We start from the raw sequence: 19,505 nt of genomic DNA, 5'->3' as shown, positions 1-19,505 counted from the left end.
GACTGTGGGGATTCTAAACAACTTCAGAATTGTTTAGCTTAGCTTTTTAGCCTCCCTGAACAACTTCAAAACCTGAGAGATCTCTTGAGATGGAGACCACATGTGTGTTTGTGGCAAGCCCCTCACTTAAGCCACACTTGGTCACCTATATACCATGCAGCTGTGAGATATTTCTCTCTGACCATTAAAAGTATTTGACCCAGAATCCAGATTGCCCCATTAATCAGTGCTTTTGAGGAGAAAGTTGGCCACGTGTTTGAGGTTCCTCTGTGCAGATCCTCTAGCTACCAATCTGTTCACGACAGCCCCACACAACTGCCAAAAACCCCCCTGGTCTCTCTTTCCTTCACCAGGGTTCCTCTATCTGTGCCAAATCCAGTTCTTAGCCTTGGTCCAGAATCAGCAAATTCCTCAAGGGCAGAAAACAGCCTAGAAGAGGCTCTTCCCTCTCTAGAATGTTAGCTCATCTAGTCCTTACTGTTTCCGCACCTCTCCGATGCCTTTCAACATATGACTTTTCCATATATCCATGATCACTGCATTATGATCACTGGCCTTCCATGACATCTTATAAAGAAGTGGAAGAATGGTTATCATACTTGTTATGTTTTAGACACATTTCTTTTTGTATATTTGTTTTATAATTTTACAAAGGGAAACAGGAAAAGAATGGGACCTCAAAGAGGTTAAGTACCTTATTCAAACTGATGGTTGCTAAGTAGCATAGCAGTAATCGAAGCCGGTTATCTGACAACAAAACTTTTACCATGCGTTCCTTCCTGACCTCAAGATCATAGACTTTTGTCCTGCTGTTCCACTGAGGCCATTTCGGTGCCATCCTAAGCAGTTAGCAGAGGCCTTAGGGAGTCCTTAGTTCTGTCTTTACCTTGAGGAAGCTGAGGGTGGAGCCAGTAGCCCTGCTGAGTTATATATTGGTTGATGCTGGCCCCGTACTCTCTGGTACTCTTGCCTTCAGGATTTGGACTTCAGAATTACAGTGTTTCCTTATCTCTTGCCAAAGATCATAAACTAGACCCTCCCCCATGGGGTGGCTTAGGAAAACTGGTTCACATTATGTAAGCATATCATTCTGTGATGTTTTTCCATAACTGGAAGAGTGGGATAAAGCACAGACAAACCCAATCAAGATCAGCATCTCGTCTGTAAATGCTCATTTTGCAAAGGGGCCTTTCAAAGTACAGATGGCCCTCATGGTGGCAGTGAGAATCCCTGGTGTACCGGGAAAGCCTCCAGCTCTGGGCTAGGCTCCTGAGCCCATCTACAAAGTGTCTTCTTCCTCCCAGCAAGCAGGTGGACATTCAGTCACGTTTGTTAGATCCATTTACCTAAGATTATCTTATGAAATAGTTTGTACCCAAATTAGGATTTAATGGCAAAATCATCACAAAACAAGCAAAGACAGTGAAAGCAGAGGAAAGAGGGAACTAACTTATCAGCTGTAAAACTGACTAGAAATTTTCCTGCATTCAACCACTCTAGCTTAATACCTGTTTGGCATATAATAAGTGCTCAATAAATATTTCTGACAGAACACTAATGGGGTAAATTTTCCCTTCCTTGCCTGCAACCATAATTATATGAACATAATGGACACAGTTGCTGCATAGGTTAACCTCAAGAAAGCTGGCAGGGAAGACACACCAAACAGAAAGAATTCCATGCAATGATTGCTACTTACAGAGGCCTATACAAATCTAGGGGTTTGGAAAAGATGTCACAGAGAGATTGACTCTGAGCTTACTTCAAGAAGTTGGGGTTTGCCCAACAGAACAGTACAAGGAGAGAATTCTTGGTTGTTAACATACCAATTTCATGTCATGTTACCTGACGGTAGTTTTGAGTGTCAGAAACACCAGCTGCACAATGAAACAGTAGCAGGAGGTGAACCTGGAGAGCTAGACAAGAGCCAGCCCACAGACAGCTTCAAATGCCATGCTTTGGAATTCATAATTTATCTCTAAATGAGAGAGAGCCATTGAAGGATTTCAACAGTAAAGTGATAAAAGATTAGTGCTTATTGAAAGGACCAGACACCTCAATTCTACCTGCACACACCTTCAAGAGACTAAAAGGGATTGTCCTATTTGGAATTATTAAGTGTGGGGACTATGATTGTCCTAGAATTCACTCACTGCCCCAGGTATTTGCCCTAAATATAGCTCTTGAGTGGACAGATGGTCAAGAACTCCATTTCTGGTATCCTGAATTAACAGGCTCTGTAAGGCCCTGTCACAAAATCCAAGTTGCGAAACAGAATGGATGAAATTTTAAAGCTGAAGTAGCTAGGTCTTGAAATTCCTGCTCTCTAGAGACTAAGGGAGATAAGGCTGCTGCTCTTCTCTGTTCCTACATTTAGTCCCTGTTTTGTGGCTGTGTAAGCCAGGTGGTGAGCCAGAGAAGGCGAAGGAGTTGGAAACTGAAGGGGAAGGAGCTGGAAATCAAATTAGCTAATTTTGACCTCTGACTCAATAGCATTTTATAAATAGTTTTACAGGGTAATCACTAAATTATGACTTGGATGAAGGGTACATTCTTGTCTGCATTTTCTTTGTTCCCTCTCAGAGTATGAGAATTTAAGAGTTGGCTTTATAGTTTGACCCACTGGGTTTGAATAAGAATGTAATGTGACTTTTATTACTTTTTCAGTTTTTGAATTTTGTTCTTGAGTAATTTAACTTGACATAGTAATATTTGCAATATACATAAAAAATAAAATTACAAAACATGCCTTTGAGCTACAAAAGATGTAAAGGGAGGAAGAAAACACACATGCAGGGGAAAGAAGATATAGCATAGAAATTCAGAATTATCTCAGGGAGGGAAGTGGGAAGAAGGAGATAGAAGGGCCCTAGGCTAACGGAGAGGAACAAACATCCAGAGATTAATGGACGAAAATAGTTCTTAGGAACTAGATGAGTGAAAATAAGCAAAGTTTGGCCTCTCAGAATTGACGGGAGAAATAATTCAGTGGAAAGTAAGCCTTTTTAAATAATAGGTAAAATTCAATTAAGTAACATTGATGTCAAATAGACTAATAATGTCCATTGAAGAGATACTGAATTTTTTTTTTATCATACTGTGATTTGACTCAACTAATACTTTGTTGCAGCAAAGAATACATTAAATATTATGCTGGGTGCTAAGGACCCAGAGATGAAAGACACGCTCTATGCCCAGAAGGAACTCAGGAACTAGGGCAAGACAGATCAACTATGCATATAGCTAAGTGCACATAGTGAAGGATCAGCTAACTCACTCCACAGGGAGGAATTAGTCAAATAAAGAAAAATGAGGCCGGGCACAGTGGCTCAATCCTATAATCCCAGCACTTTGGAAGGCTGAGGTGGGTGGATCACCTGAGGTCAGGAGTTCGAGACCAGCCTGGCCAGCATGGTGAAACCCTGTCTCTACTAAAAATACGAAAAGCCAGGCGTGGTGGCAGGTGCCTATAGTCCCAGCTACTCAGGAGGCTGAGGCAGGAGAATCACTTGAACATGGGAGGCAGAGGTTGCAGTGAGCCGAGATCGCACCATGCACTCCAGCCTAGGCAACAAGAGCAAAACTCCATCTTAAAAAGAAAGAAAAGAAAAATGAGAAAGTTGTTTGTACTTTACACCAGGAACAATATATATCAAAGCATGGTAGAGAAAGAGTAGGTTGAGTTACTTTAATGTTTTAATGTCTTCATTCTCTAATATTCGTGAATGAATCTTAATTTAGTCTATTTTTTGATTAAATGTCAATTATTGTTAAGAGATAAGACCACACTCAGTATATGAAACCAAAAAAGCTGTATTTATTGATTACTTGGTGTAGGAATGGTTACTTGGTCAGAGATATTCTCATTGAACAAAGCAAACTGATGATTTTATATAGGATTGTGGGCAGGAGTTGAGTTTGGTTTAATATTGGTTACAAAGATGAGAGTGGATTGCTGTTCCTCAGAAGTGTGGATTATGTTTGTTCATTACTGAGGCAGGAAGGGGTCAGATCAGCCTTAGAAGAGGACTCAGTGGAGTGAGTCAGCCTCTGATTGGCTGCCTTCCAGAGTGTGAGGCTGTCTCTGACTGGTTGATTCCAGAGTCATGGTCACTGAAGCAAGTTGTCATTGATTGATTAATCAGGTTGAAAACCACTTCTGATGTTGACTTGTCATGGCTCGGGAACAATTAGTCTTTTCCCAGGAGCATGGAACTTTTCTGTATCCCACCCCTCCCTTTCTCATCTTCAAGCAGCAAGACAGACCATCAGGGATTGTCCTAATATTCACCACCATTGTTAATTTTGTCTTTAAATTATTCGTTGAAACATTTATTAGGACAGTGGCTCTGTAGATTTGAGACTCTGGATAAACATATCAGACTGTGCAACAAAGTATAACAAAGGTATTGCAAGAAGGGATTAGAGGGCAGTCTAAAGGCATGATGTAGATTTTCCAAGGTCTGACATACTCTTAAGTAGATAAGCTACCTTGACAGTTTGAGTTCTCAGTAGTATAAACACTGTCTTCCTGGCTTTGTTGGAAAACGAAAGGTTCTATATAGTTACATTTTCCCAACAATTCATGGCAGCACCTTTAAGTGGCTAAATCTGATTACATTTTTAACAAGGAAAAAAGTATCCCAAGTTATCACACTCTTCTTTGCCTTGTGAAAGAGTTCTTTGAAGGAAAATATTTTTTTGAAGAACTACTAAATTCTAGGTGATTTCATGTATTGTCTCAATTCTCACAATATCCTACAAAAGTAAATTCTTTATTTTTATTACACAAATATTGTGACTAAATCCAGGATTCAAACTCAAATCTGTCCAATTTTAAAGTTACAATGACTTTTTAAAATATCTCAGTCATTAAGAGCATCAAAAATTGTGCTTCTTTGTATGTAAGTGATGTCCATTGGCCACTGAGTAATGTAGTACTACTGTATTTGCTCCCTAAACTAGAAGGCCACAAATTACAGGGTTTCATGGGTTTTTTTCCTCTCCTTCCCACTGCTGTTGGTTACCATTTCTTTTCTTGTTGCTCTCTCCCTGTTATGTTACCAGATTGTACATACAAGATTATGCATCAATCATACATATAAATAGATTTTACATACAAGACTATATATGCAGGCAATTGTACATATGTTTAGATTACACATACAGTTAGGCCATTAGACCTTATGTCATTAACAATGTCTCCAGTTTTTTCAGAATAAAATTCAAGGTCTTTTATCACAGCACCAATACTCAGACACTTGTTTTACATTGCTCAGGGTTTTCACTTGTGTTCTAAGCACTGGCAATTGTCTGATTTCCTGTTAAATGAGGAGTTACTGTAACAGGCAGCATCTAACCACCATAGGGAAAGATTTAGGCAAGCAGGATAATCGGACTCATTTGGTTAATGGCCCTTGCCTTTACCTTATTACGTTTTTTATAAATTTTCTGAGTAAATCTCATGTGTACAAAGGTTTCCCAGATGTCTTCTTTAACAGAAATAAGCCATAGAAAGGAAAGGTCCTTCTGCAGACCAATCTTATCTCTGCAACTTAATAGCACCATGTGATTTCGAGCAAGTTGCTGAATTTTGCTAAATCTGTTTTCTTTATTCATAAAATAAGGATGATAATAATACATCAACTCATGCAGTTGTTGCAAAGCTTAAGAGAGTATTATGCCAAATGCTGAACACTGTGCTTGGCATATGAGAAGTGCTCAACAGATGAGAGTTATAACAATAATTATTGCTTATAATAAGTGGCAAGGAGTCCACTATGCTTTAGTGTCCTAATAATGTTCAGCCCGTCATCTTATTGTTAGTGCCCTGCCAGGCCCAAACGAAGAGATATACTGAGATGAGGTCATTCTGTCCTCATGCGTTGGGAGTCAAAAGACTGAGTCTTTCTACTTTCTTCATTTCCTCCTATTGTAAATATGCGCTAATGACATACTTACTGCACATTCACACAGCCTGCTTTTCTGTATGGAGCCAGGTACACATTTTCATGGAAGGAATTCTTTGAAAATATTGTCCAGAATATATTCTTCTAATAGAAATTAAAGATGAAAACATTATACTACTGGACATTGTGGCTAGCACTGACCCTGGAGGTTTGCTTTGAGTTGTAAAGATTTTAGAATATGGACTTCAGTTAAAACCTATGCTGAATTTTTCTTGTGTAAACGTTTGTCTTTAAAAAGTGTGTTGTCACAGATACCATGAATAATTTGAATTTAGATGAAAACAGCTTCTGGAATTATGGCAAACTAGACAAGGGGCATATTAGTCATATACTGGATAGTTTTTCCTGGAAATCTATAAATTGCCTTCTTAACATAAAAATAAAGGAATAGATATGGCCAGATTGCTCAAGTGACTCCATTGCTCATGTGGTTCCATGTGCATTTTGTCAGCTTTGCCACACTGTAATTGGCTCTTCTGTTGGATAACTTCCTAGAAAGCCTAAAATAATTTAGTCTATATAAGTCTTATGAGTCAATGATACCCTAAGTGGAAACACAGGTATTTAAAACCAGCCAGCTTTCCTTTTGACTTTTTTTTTTCCTGAGGCCCTTCTCAGGAACGTAACTATTTTTGTTAGGAAGTGCAGAAAGGAGTGGTCTGTTGTTTAATGACAGAACCACTGACATGCAGGAGGAGACCAAAGGGAAGGTGCCTTAGTTCTAAGGAAAAATCTTTTGTCATTTGTACAGTGAAAGCTCATTATAAGAGCTAGTTAAGCTTCTTTAATCCAAAATACATCCTAATTGCCTAAAAAGGTAGTCCAGAAATTTTAGGTTAATATATCTTATTGCTGTAGAAAATATTAATGCCTTGTTTTCAAGGTTTTAAATCCTTGAAAACATAAAATAATCCATATTATTTTATGAATAATAAAGTAGAAAATGAATCAAATACAGACTCCTATTAGTAAAATTTGGGGGAAGGTAGAACATTCTAGGTTCAACCTCATTGAAATCTCATTATGAGTCCTTGGTGAATGCTTCTGTTATAAAATACTGATTTAAATATGGTACCAGGGGCTCTCTCTTAGAAAAGAAGTTTGCATGTAAGATAAACTGGCAAGCATTTTAGATCTCATACTATTAGTTATGCTCTAGAATAAATTATGCTTCCTTCTGAAATGAAAATGTATATTCATGAATATGCTTTGGATTTCCATCAAGTGTTCTTAAAATGTCAAATTGCATTCAAAAGTTGCTTCAGCTTGATGGGTCAGGCAAAATCAAATATAGAAAGTGAGGCCAGAATCTATTTATGGAGGCAGTAGACCTTTCACACGTGGCCCTAGCCTGCCCCTGCAGCCTCAGCTCCTCCTGCCACTCCTCCATCCCACAAAGCCTAGCACCAGCCACAGGGACTGGGGGTCACTTCCTGAACATGCTTTCCTCCTGTGCCTTTGTTTACCCTGTTCCCTTTGCATGTAGGGTCTAACTCAATATCCTCAAAGTCTGGCAAAAATCCCGTCTCCTTGTAGTGGTTTATGTAATCCTTTGGTCAGAACAAACAGCATGCTGCTTTGCCAGTCGCTGCCTTTGTCACACTATACTCAGACTGTCTAAGGGACAAGACGTTGTTTTACTCATCTGTGTCTCCTCTGAAAGCCAGCCCAGGGCCTGGCTTTATGTTATAGATGCTCAGTAAGTATTTGTTTACCGAATTGCATTTTCACATCTCTGTAACCTGTCCTATTCTTCTATCATGTAAAATGCCACAGAAATTATCAAAGTTTTACAGGTCTTATGGAGAATGTTTTGAAATAGGGACTTTTCATTTCCCTGTCTAGGGAGACAGCTAATGTTGATTTTTCCCACATAGCTAATGTCCCAAACTATCAATGTTTTCTCCAGGAAACCATTTTGTGCCTCATTGGTTTACTGAAAACATAACAGCACTGTCCAAGTCTGACTCTCAGCTTGAATGCCATTAAAGAGTAATGAAGGGAAAAATTACATAAAAGGTTCAAATTATTACAGTAAATGCATTTCAAAGATAATTTTAATGGTGAATTAGTTTGTGAAATGAGAGGACCAAGCTTCGTTGTGGTAAGATTTTACCCTTTTCTTTTGATAAAATTCTAAGCAATTTTTAAAAAGTGTAAGTCTCAAATTACCTAGGTTGCCTACTAAAATGGCAGATTCCTGGCCCTCACTATTGGCAGATTCAGAGTCAGTAAGTCTAAAATGAAACCTAGGAATCTGAATTGTAGGAAATATAGAGGCAATTCTGGTGTGAAAAAAAATCACAGGATTGCACTTTGAAAAACACAGATGTTCTGAGGAAAGTGGAAAGGTAATATCATATTAATGGACATATTATATGCTCAAAATATTTGCTAAGCATAGGTTACATAAGCCAGGCCCTGGGCTGGCTTTTAGAAGAGATACAGATGAATAAGGCAATATCTCTTCCTCTAAACAGCATCATTGTGTACTTGAATATTCTAGGAAGCTGAATAAAGTTACTTGGTCAAAGTGTCCTGGCACTGATAAGCCAGAATAGGCTGTCAGTTATGTTCTGCTCTAATTGCAAGAGTGTTCTGGGCTTAGATATACATTTCATACATTCATGATGAACAAGGAAAGAAATTCTTTACCATGGCCAAAGAAGTCAGACAGGATATTCCTCATGCCTCCTTGTTCTGAAAAAAGACTTGGATTTAGAGATTCAGTAGCTCTGAGCTGGAGTGAATGGCTCATTATGTTTTTGCTATAAGTATCTATAAAATATATTTCCAGTTAAGCATATGAGGGGTTTTAAACCTTTATTATCTGGCACCCTCAATGAATAACTCGGAAATAAGTACTCTAAAAGACCAAAGTTTACCTGTGGCTCCCAAATTGCAACTTAGCTATAGTAATTTTTATCATTGATATCCCACAAGTTCACAGAGAGTTAGCATTCTATATATTATTTGACAGTGAGTTAGAAATTACACTTTATTCCATCAGTGTGTAATTATAATCCTGTATTGTATATGTTTTCATATTTGTCCTTTATTTCCCAGCAGACTCTGAGTATCTTATGGACAAAAAAAAAAAAAAAAAAAAAAAAAAATCCTCAGACTTGTTATTCTATGACACCCAGTACAAACATGAGTGGGTATCCAAAATATACTTTTAGATTGCTTAAATTAACTACAAGTTTAAAATGTGTTTGATTCTGAAATTAGAATGTTTAGAAGCTTCTACAGTGTGAAAGCCCCACAGGACAGTAGCCATGTTACTGCGGGTGGATGAGAAATATCCTAGGAGAATGCTGTCTCAGGCTCTGATCTACTAGTGTGTGTCTGCAGGAAAGCTTAATGTTACAGAGGCAAAGAGTTGTACGACTATACAATCTGTGCTTTGCTTTTATGAAAAAGAGGTAAATTGTTAAAGAAAAAAAAAACATGCCAATAACAAGGATTTGTTTAAGAAAGCAAATCTTAGGCATGTCTTTGTGCAGCTTAATGTGTAGAACCATCTATATCCATGGCATATTATAAACAGCAGATCATTTTGTTACTCCTGAGTCCTTAAGAAAATGTTCCACTATATTTGGTATCTTCAGTTCACTAAGGCAGAGAAGAACGTAATACATATGTTAAAACAGTATAAAGAGTTGAAATGGAAAATTTTTGTGCTTTAAAGAGGAAAATATCGATTACCAAAAAACTGTCATTTGGAGTAAAATGTACTATCTTTCTTCATTTATCCTAACTCATACATGTGCTCAATATTTTTATCACTCCCTTCCTCTGCCATTTCTTGGGTAAATATGGACATGAGCACAAACTATCATTTTCTGTAAATCCTTTCACTTAGACACAAGATAAATATGCCAAAGACTTACTATAATATTTTTTTCTTTAATATTTATTTCACAAATACTGTCAAGCATCCTTTAGAAGATATTGTGCTTAGCACCTCAGGGAAGATAAAGATGTAGACCTTGCCTTCAAGGACTTATAAAATTTTGTGTCTCTTTCACTTGTAAGCTATGGAATAGGTTTGACTAATAGCTCTTTGCAGGACCACTTCATAGAAATACTAGTATTAGGCAGGCAAATCTGGGGGAAAAAATGAGCCCAATAACAGACAGCAGTCATTTTTCTCAGGATCTGAGATTAGATTCCTATATTCTTAAGAAGATGACTTTCATAATCAGCCAACTTTTAGCTCTTTGGATTTAGGACTTGCCATATTCTGAAAAGCCAGTTATCACTTTCTGTTTTGACCACTCCCCCAACCCCCACCAAAAAAAAAAAAAAAAGTATAAGAAAAAAAGATACCTAGGACATGAGTAAGGAGCTGACCCACCCATGCATCCCGTTCAGTGTTTGTGTCTTCACTGTCTGTACCCAGTGTAGAAAGTGTTGGGGATACAGATGTGATTAGACATCTGCCCTCAAGGGACTTACAGTCTCATCTAACAAGGAGGCATACAGGGAGATAAATTAGAGCAATGTATTTTCATAGGAACCTTGATTTCTGTTCAGGACAGCGGAAGCCAAAAAAGAGGGAATGGCCAATTCTGTGTAGAGACATGAAAGGCTTTGTGAGAGGTTGAAGGTGGAGCTGAGCCTTGAAAGAGGAGCAGGGGTTTGCCAAGTTGAGGAGCAGAAGAGGCCATTCTAGGCAGAGAGATCAGCCCAAGCCTAGGCCTAGAGACAAACAGCCTCCCTTATTTGGGGAATGGTTGAGTGTTCTGGAGCCTCAGGTGCAGGGGCGGTGCAGGAGGGAGAAGGGCAGACCAGGCATGTGAGGAGTTAGGAGCAGCTGGGTCACCAAGACTTGGTGTCTGTAGGGGAGGGGATGGGTATGGGAGGCACTGAGGAGGTACAGTCAGCAGAGTCGGTGACTGCTGAGAGGAGGGCTGTGGTGACATTCATCTGCAGCTGGCACCTCTAGCCTGCTGTGGCATCTATGGGCCATCCCCTAAGCTCACTCCCACCCACCACATCCAGGCTCTCCCCTCTGTGCTCTCCCCTTACTGGCCCAGGCTTTAGACCTGCTGGGACCCCTGCAGGACAAACTGGTGGAGGGATGGAGGAGAGACAAGGAAAAGATGGGCCCAGGGTTTGAAAGGCCCAGACTCGACTGAAAATCCACTAAGACCCAGTGCTGGGTTGACACAAAAGCCCAGGGATCACTCAGGATCAGATGGGACAGCATTGTGTAATTGCGGCTTATTTGGCACTCAGGGCCCAGCTCCAGAACGTTCTATTAAACCATCTATATATTCACTCAGAAGTTATCAGATAATTCCAACATTTGATTTTTCCCTCCAAAATGAAGCAAAATCAAGCTGTAACAAATGGAACTTGGTCTTCCCCTTGAAGCTCTTTTATTTGATTTTCATAGTCATCTGTGTGGGGTAGCAAACAAAAAGCAGACAGATGATTGTGTTTTCCTGGCCTGGCAAGAAAAGGCTGGTCAAGGGCCATGAAGGCCAGCAGATAGAGAGAATGGAGAATGGCCACAGTACATGGGGGCCCAGCAGCCCTGTTCTGTGAGCCCAGGCCCCCTATTGATGAGCACTGCACAGTATCAACCAGAATCCGGTAGAAGGCAGGTAAGCAGCTGTCAGCCTTGTACTGAAGGGCTTCATTCTGAAAATACCCAACAGCCTCCAGTGTTAGACTTTAGAAAGTGGCAAGAAGCTAGGTTCATGTTTTCTAGGGTTTTAGGCACCAAAGCTAGAATTCTGATATGAGGTTGGAAAAAAATCAGAGAGCTGACAACTTGTGTGAGAATGAAACAAATCATCACAAGCATTATATTAGCGGTGAATAGATCATGTCTGACATGTGAGTCAGAAAGTAGCCCATCCACTCAGATATATGGGCCAGTTTAACTCCTAGAAGCCTATGGATTGCAAAATCCTTTTCTATTGTTATGTCCACCAACAGCTCCTACCTCTCTCAAACATTTATGACCAAATGAGTTACTCTAAGTCATGTCAGGGAGCTTTTCCCTCCACCTGAAGCCTGAGAGGAAGGCTCTGCCCATTCCTCAGCCCTTTGGCCTTCTGAATCTCTCTATCCAACCCCGAAAGAAACTATTAAGGACAATTTGACCATACAGTTAGTAAACTATCAGTTATAGACATAGCAAATAATTAAATTGAGAGTAATCAAAGGTAGGATTTCAGCAACTTTAATAAACACCGGTTACTCATGCAACATCCTAGAACATGAAAGAGAATGAGAGTTAACATTTGGGTGCCTCCTGCATGCTAGCCATTTTGTTTACACATCGTGCGTGAGAATAGGTATTAAAGGAAAATTCCTGTGGCAATACTTGTGAATAGGTATACAACAAATGGGAGTTCCCCCTTACCCTTCTCCACCTTTACATGGTTGCCTAATAAGTGAATCTTTGCAACAGGTTATGGGATTGCTGTCATTATCCTTAATTTACTGATGAGAAAAGGCTGAGATAAATTAAATTGACCAACTTTGTCTAGCTAGTAAATGGTGACACAGGATAGGGACCTGGGTCTGTGTGTTTCCAAGGTCCACATGCTTTTTCCAAGGCACATGGGTGCCGACAATAGTAAATATATGTATATTTTTCCCCTAAGACTGGCTTAGCATGACAGGCAACTTTGGGAGCTTATCTGAAGAATTACAAACCCCCCCTTCCTGTTCTGGATCAAACCAGGGGAAAATAGAATAAGCCTGCCATCTTGAGGTGACCCTGCAGGCAGAGGACATTGGTAGCAAGCACCGCTGCATTCAAGGGCAACTTGGGCAGCGAGTACCACGCCCCTCTGCCTCAGCCAGCTCCCTGCCAGGCTTTGTGTGGGAGGAGAGGTTCACTCCTGCACCCCCCAGAAAGGAGAGAATCTAAAATAGCCACACACACAAGAAAGAGGGAGTCTTTATAGAAATGATAAAGAAGAGAGGCAGGCATTTTCCTCTTCTATAATTTCCCCCTTTCCACTATGCACACACCAAAAAATATAAATAAATAAAAACCAGGGTATATATTTTGCATTTGAGGTCCATTTGGATATGACTTGCAAATGTAATTTCTATTCATTTGTCTGTTTTTGAATAAAGAAAAGTCATGCTCAGAGGTTCGTATAAATTAAAGATATGGAGGTATCTCATTGAAATTCTACAGATGTGCTGATCCTACCCCAGGACACCTCTCATCAAAAGATTTCTCTTGTAGTGCTGGTGCTGACTTATTAATGAAGATCATGCTTTCATTTGATTATTTACCTAATCAGGATTCACCTTCAGTTTAAGCTCATTAAGTCTGCTGCTAATAGAGTGTACTTGATGGTGGAATTACATCCAAGTGAGACAGAGAATGTGTTGAGGCATTAATGGTCAGAAACAGACAGAGCACCCTGTAAGCTCATGTCACCCCTTGAGTGGAGCGTGTGAACTGCCTGCCAACCGAATAGAAAGGGCTAGTTTTGTAGAGTTAGGGCTGAACATTATAATTAAATACACTTGGTAACAGAGCATCAAAAGTGACAACACACTAATTATTGCAAAAATCAAGAGAATAATACCCATTCTGTATATGCGTCATGTTGGGGAAGTCTTCTAATGGGCTTTTATGTGTAACTTGTGAGCTAGATTCAGGATGCTGGTTGCTCCATGTACCCTAACCCAACTCCAGTGACTCGCATTTGACCTGTTTGCTTCCACTTGCTGGTCTTCTGGAGGAGTTGTAATACAAACCAGCCTAGTAACATTTCTCCTGGATCTCACAAAAACAGACAACTAGATCATCTTACTCTTACCTTATGGGTGGTTGCTCGTTTCAGCTCTTATGGTTAAATCTTCTTCTTTAAGTCCTTCTTGCCCTACAAATAGGAAACTCCACTTTTTGTTAGGCTGAGAAAACTCTCGCTACCCCAGTGCCACATTGAAAGAGGGCCCAGGAACAGCAGAGCTGCGCCGTTAACCGAGGCCAGTGTGTCCCCTCCTTGGAAATGCTGCAGCTCAGACTTGGCACTGTAATGGGCTAAATTATTTATCCAGTTGGATAAGAGAGAAGGCAGCTAAGAGCCTTCTGAGTTAGTTTATAGCCTCAGTCCCTGGATTCAAACTGAGACAGGAAACAGGCCAGTTTACATCAGCGAAGAAAAAAGAAGACTTTTCCTTCAAAGTGCTCTTCCATCAGCTTTTATGCCTGGCATAAGCCCCAACCATGGTGAAAATAAGCTGTTCCAATTAATCTTCTTGGATTCATTGAGTACTGTGTGGCAGGCCCTGTGATATAAAAGATGCAGAATAGTGGCCTTTGCCCCCAATAGCACACTCACTTGGACAGGCAGGGAAAGCACATGCAAAATTAAGCTTCTCATTCTTCATTCCATACACAGTGTGTCAGGCACTGGGCTAGGTACTGGGGATGCAATATGGAAAACGACAGGCCAGTGAACAAGATAGGAAAGCAGGTGATGGTGAAAATACCACCTGACTGATGCAGTGATGGGCAAAGGGTGTAAAATGACACTGAGAGAAGACAGGCCAGGAGACACATGAGATTAATTTCTCAGTAAGTGATCCATATAGTAAAAGCTATGAGATCAAAGCAGAGTTCTTAATTTTGGTTTTGAGATCGCTGTCAACAACATACTCCAGTATCAGTCACCACCCCACATATGCAGTTTGCGCAGTGACTCTTCCAGGACCCTCTCTATGTGAAGGAGAGCTGGTTTACCTGAGACCAGTGCTTTACAGGCTTTTTGATTAGTCACACAGACCAGGCTGTGAGTCTGGATAGAATGAGGTCATCGATGAGAGGCGTGTCTGTAAACACAGGCATGTCCCTCCTTCCGGGGGGTTTACCTCAGTCTCAGGAGCCATCCTTCAGATCAGGAAATATGGCCCTGACCTTGATGGCCTTCCAGTGTGGACTTGCGAGGGGAAAACAAAAGCAGTGCATAGACATGTGTTTCTTGTAACAGTGGATAGGAAATTTGTATACAATTATTTTTCCAATAGAGAATTGTACTTAAAGTCATGATTCTCTAAGTGTTATTTATATCCCTTGTTACAGTCCCTGGACTTCTAAATCTCATTTTTATCTCTTTTAAGACACCTGTCTTGATGTCCTCTACTTTATTTATTTGCAAACATGGCCTTTTCCATCCCATTAATTTCTTAAGAGCAGGAAACATGCTTTATGCATCTTTCAGAACTCCTTATTATAACTTAACACATTGCCTTACATATAATAGGCACTTAATAATTATCTGATGAATGAACTATATCATCCAAAACTGGAAGATGCACTGGGCATTTGGGTTTGGGCTGTTCCTGAAATTTACCAAAGAATAGTCCTTCCCTAGTTGGGAAAGATCATGCAACTTAGGAAGAGAGGGAGAAACCAGCTTGCAATGATAAGGGATGGGAAGAACACGCTCCTAGCTAGCCACATCGGCAAAAGCATTGCTAACCATCAACAGCAAGGCGGATGTCAAAGTCGGGTTACCTTTACTTTCGACCCTGAAATTCTTATTATAAAGGGGATGCTCATGATGTGAACCAGCATTGGATATTGTAGAATATAAGCCAGTGGTGGACTGAGTCTCATGCATGATCACAAACAAGGGGAACACTATGAATAAAAATGACATTGAATGTGGCTATGGAGTACACAGTAGACATCACTATTGCTTAGAAGTTGTCTTCAAGATAGCACCTGGCAAGAAAGAGAAAAGTTACAGTCCCATAAACCTTTGATACAAACCATGCAGGGGGCGGTGCTGTCCACAATTGAGTTTCAGTTCCTGATCTTCTCATTTCTCCACATCATTCTCTGCAGGTGGCATTGGCTGTGTAGGTCGAGACAAGGGCCAGGTTCGAAAATGCCTTGACGTGGTGGAGATCTACAACCCAGATGGGGACTTTTGGCGAGAGGGCCCTCCCATGCCAAGTCCCCTCCTCTCACTCCGCACCAATTCCACCAATGCAGGGGCAGTGGATGGGAAACTCTATGTCTGCGGGGGATTCCATGGAGCAGGTATGGGTCCAGTTTTAAACATTTTGTTACCTCCTTTGGTGTTGATTTGACCTTCTTTAACTGATCCAATCACCACTAATATTCCTGAGAGCAACGTGAGCACAGCAAAATCATAGCTTTTAGAGTCAGGGACCCTGTGCAAAACCTCTGGGCCTGGGTTTCACATGGACAAAGTGAAGCTGGCACATCCATAGGCTGCCGTAAGAATTAAATGGAATCTAGTTTACAGCCATACCACCCTGAACACACCCGGTCTCACCTGATCTTGGAAACTAAGCAGGGTCGGTCCTGGTTAGTACTTGGGTGGTAGAATTAAAAGGGAATCTAGTTTGTACAGCATCTAGCACATAGCAGACACTCACTATATAGTAGTTGAATATGAAGAGAAAAGAAATGGGAGAGGTAGCCTAATGACTATGGTGAGACTAAAGGAGAGATTTTAAAATGGGAAGAGTAGATGAAAGTGGAGTACTGATCAGAAGTGTTGGGTTTTATCTCATCAAGACTCAGAAAACTCTCTTATTCCTACCCCATGACTACCACTTGAAATAAATGGCTTGAAAGCATTTCTAAAATAATACCTAATGCATGTATTTATCACTAAACTTGTTTTCCATATATCTAATTGTACCATCACTGCATTCTACAGTATGGATTTATAATTTTTTAATGTAACAATGAGATTCTAAACTATACATAAATCTAGTAGGCACATGCCTCCAAAGTTTGATAAGTGGCATAAGTAAATACGGCAGAATGCAGTTGTATTAAAAATGACTAACTGTTGAATTATATTCTCACTAACAAACACAAGGCCAGTACATACCCATGAAACATGTGCCTCAAGAGCACTTAGAATTTTGGAAGAATGCCAGGTTAAAGTAAAGCCGATACTGCAGCAAAGCAGAGCCTTTTGCAAGCCTGCATTCACTCTTTAAGCACATGATATGTTAAAGAATAAGATGGTGGCTGGGCGCGGTGGCTCACACCTGTAATCCCAGCACTTTGGGAGGCCGAGGCAGGCAGACCACAAGGTCAGGAGATTGAGACCATCCTGGCCAACATGGTGAAACCCTGTCTCTACTTAAAAAAAAAAAATACAAAAATTAGCTGGGTGTGGTGGTGCATGCCTATAATCCCAGCTACTCGGGAGGCTGAGGCAGGAGAATTGCTTGAACCAGGGAGTCGGAGGTTGCAGCGAGCCAAGATCGTGCCACTACACTCCAGCCTGGCAACAGAGTGAGACTCCATCTCAAAAAAAAGAAAAAAAAAAAAAGAAAGAAAGAAAGAAAAAGAATTTGTGGATGAAAATAATATACTGTCTGAAATTTGTTTTAATCTATTCTAGCAAATATTGTTTTTAATGGCAAGAGGTGGCAAGAATACATTGAAAGTTGCCATAATAAAAACTTTACTTTTTCTTTCTCTATTTGCTCTTCAAAACATTTTTCAAAGAAGTTTTTAAAAAATTGTTTTAATCTCTTTTACATTAAACATTACATGCCATGCTTGGGTAAAGATTGTAATCTATCATAGTAGTAAGAAACCTGGCCCAGCAAGGAATCCTAATAGGGGCCCCTTGCTCAAGCCCTGTGTGTAAGAAGGGAGCTGAGGAGCCAGGAGGGAGAGCCCTGGTGCTGTGCCCACTCATGTGGCAGGGCCGTCCTCCAGCTTGCTTACATGAGCACCTCCCATATTCTGGCCTTTGGCTTTCTCTTGACCAGAAAAGAAGGACAGAGAATCCGAGGATTAGCCTCCAGAGGGATGGGTGGTTATTCGCGTCTAAGGATCTAGAAGACATTCTGTTTTGTCTTGCTTCTTTATCTTTCTTTATATAATATTGAATTAGAGAATTGATATCCTCCAGTTTTTCAAGCATGTCAAATAAACTCATACTGTGAGCTTAACCTCTCTTCTTGGTACTATTAATATAATGGACTGGTAATGCTTTCAGCCAAAGGGACTTACTATATGAGCTCTCAAAGTCCATTTTAATTATTTGTTTCTAAGATGGTAGATTGTTTGGGATTCGCTGAATGAATTATCACTGGGATGTTATACAAAATAGAACAATTGTATAATAACATGCCTATTATGATCTAGAGATCTCATCAGACCTAAAACAGACACTAAATGTTTTCTCCCTGTGTGACACAGACCTACTTGTCTCATTTATTTTTTCAGAAAACCACAGTTGAGAAAGTAATCTCTTTTAATATACTTAATTCAATAAAAATATATTGAAATTTATTGTGAACAGGTATTTGGGATACAATCGAGATTTTCAACATTTGATGGGAAAGACAGATGGATAAACATGTAATAAACATAGTAATTTGTTTTTGGTTAAAATAGTAGGTTGAACACCTCTATTTTGTCTTCAAGCCCCACTAAAATGACAGTAAGTGGAATAAACACAGACAAAGAGAAGAGAGAGGAAAATAGCAACAACAATTTGGAAGCTAAAAAGCAGATGTATGAGAAAGTGTAATCCTAACTGGCAACAGAAAAAACAAAAAACAAACAAAACCCCTGATTTGTAACCTGGAACCCCAGATAATCTCAGGAGTTGGCAACAAAAGGTAACTCTGGACATTGAAATGAAAATGATACTGAAAAAATGAAGATTAGCTGAAAGACAGGAAGACCCCTAATTTCCTGCCCTACTCTTGATAGTGAGACAAAGACCTTTCACCCTGACAAAGGCTGAGGTTGAGGACAAGAGTTAAGGTCAGGCATCCAGTAATTTAAAAAGAGATTGAGTGGAAGGTTGCATATTGAACATTGAGGTCCTCAGCCTCCTTCCCTCCCTGACTCCCAGAATATGCACAGCCATACTCTCTCGGCAAGAGATTGGGAGGTTCTTCTCTGTGGGTCTGGCCAGCCCCCAACTAAGGCAAAGCCAGATTACCCTGTAGAGAATCTCACAGAAAAAGTCTTTTATGGTATCCCACTCTTAAAGATGAACAAACAACTAAGGATCACCGAACATCTGAGGAAGTGCATAGATGAAAGATAGAAAGCAAACTGGAGGAAACAGAGGCTATGCCAGGAGAGGTGTCCTCAGAGAGATGAGAGAAAATGTTGCATCAATAGAACGGGAAAAGGATATTTAAAACATTTCTTGGAAATTAAAAAACATAGCAGAAATTAAATCTACAATGGAAAATTTGGAAAGTGTAGTAGAGGAAACTTCTCACAAAGCAGAACAAAAAGCAATTATATGGAAAATTAGAGAAAGAGAAATTGAGGCCAAGAGGTCCAACATTTGAATAATAGGAGTTGGTCAATGGCTTAAACAGAGAAAACAGAGGGAAATAAATTATCCATGAAGTAAATTAAAAATTTTTCCCCAAACTGAAGTCATCAGATTGAAAGGATATACAAATGCCAAGGACAAAGGATGAAAAGTGACCCAAACTAGGGCATATCATTGTGACATTACAGAACACTGGGGAAAAAATAAAAGGTTGTAAAAGTTCCTAAAGAGAAAAAACAAT

At 39.9% G+C, this 19,505-nt stretch overlaps 1 protein-coding gene across 1 annotated transcript in view; it reads left to right on the top strand.

Annotated features, from left to right (window-relative positions):
* Positions 1–19,505, top strand: part of KBTBD12 (kelch repeat and BTB domain containing 12) — a 70,331-nt gene that overhangs the window by 24,905 nt on the left and 25,921 nt on the right. Inside the window, exon 4 of the mRNA XM_024245040.3 lies at positions 15,808–16,005. Coding sequence (XP_024100808.1) covers positions 15,808–16,005 — 198 coding nt within the window. The remainder of the gene's footprint in view (positions 1–15,807; positions 16,006–19,505) is intronic.

Source organism: Pongo abelii, chromosome 2 (genome assembly GCF_028885655.2).
Source record: "Pongo abelii isolate AG06213 chromosome 2, NHGRI_mPonAbe1-v2.0_pri, whole genome shotgun sequence".
Classification (NCBI taxonomy): domain Eukaryota; kingdom Metazoa; phylum Chordata; class Mammalia; order Primates; family Hominidae; genus Pongo; species Pongo abelii.
Note: the sequence above shows the minus strand (reverse complement) of the source record. Positions and strands in the feature narration are given on the sequence as shown.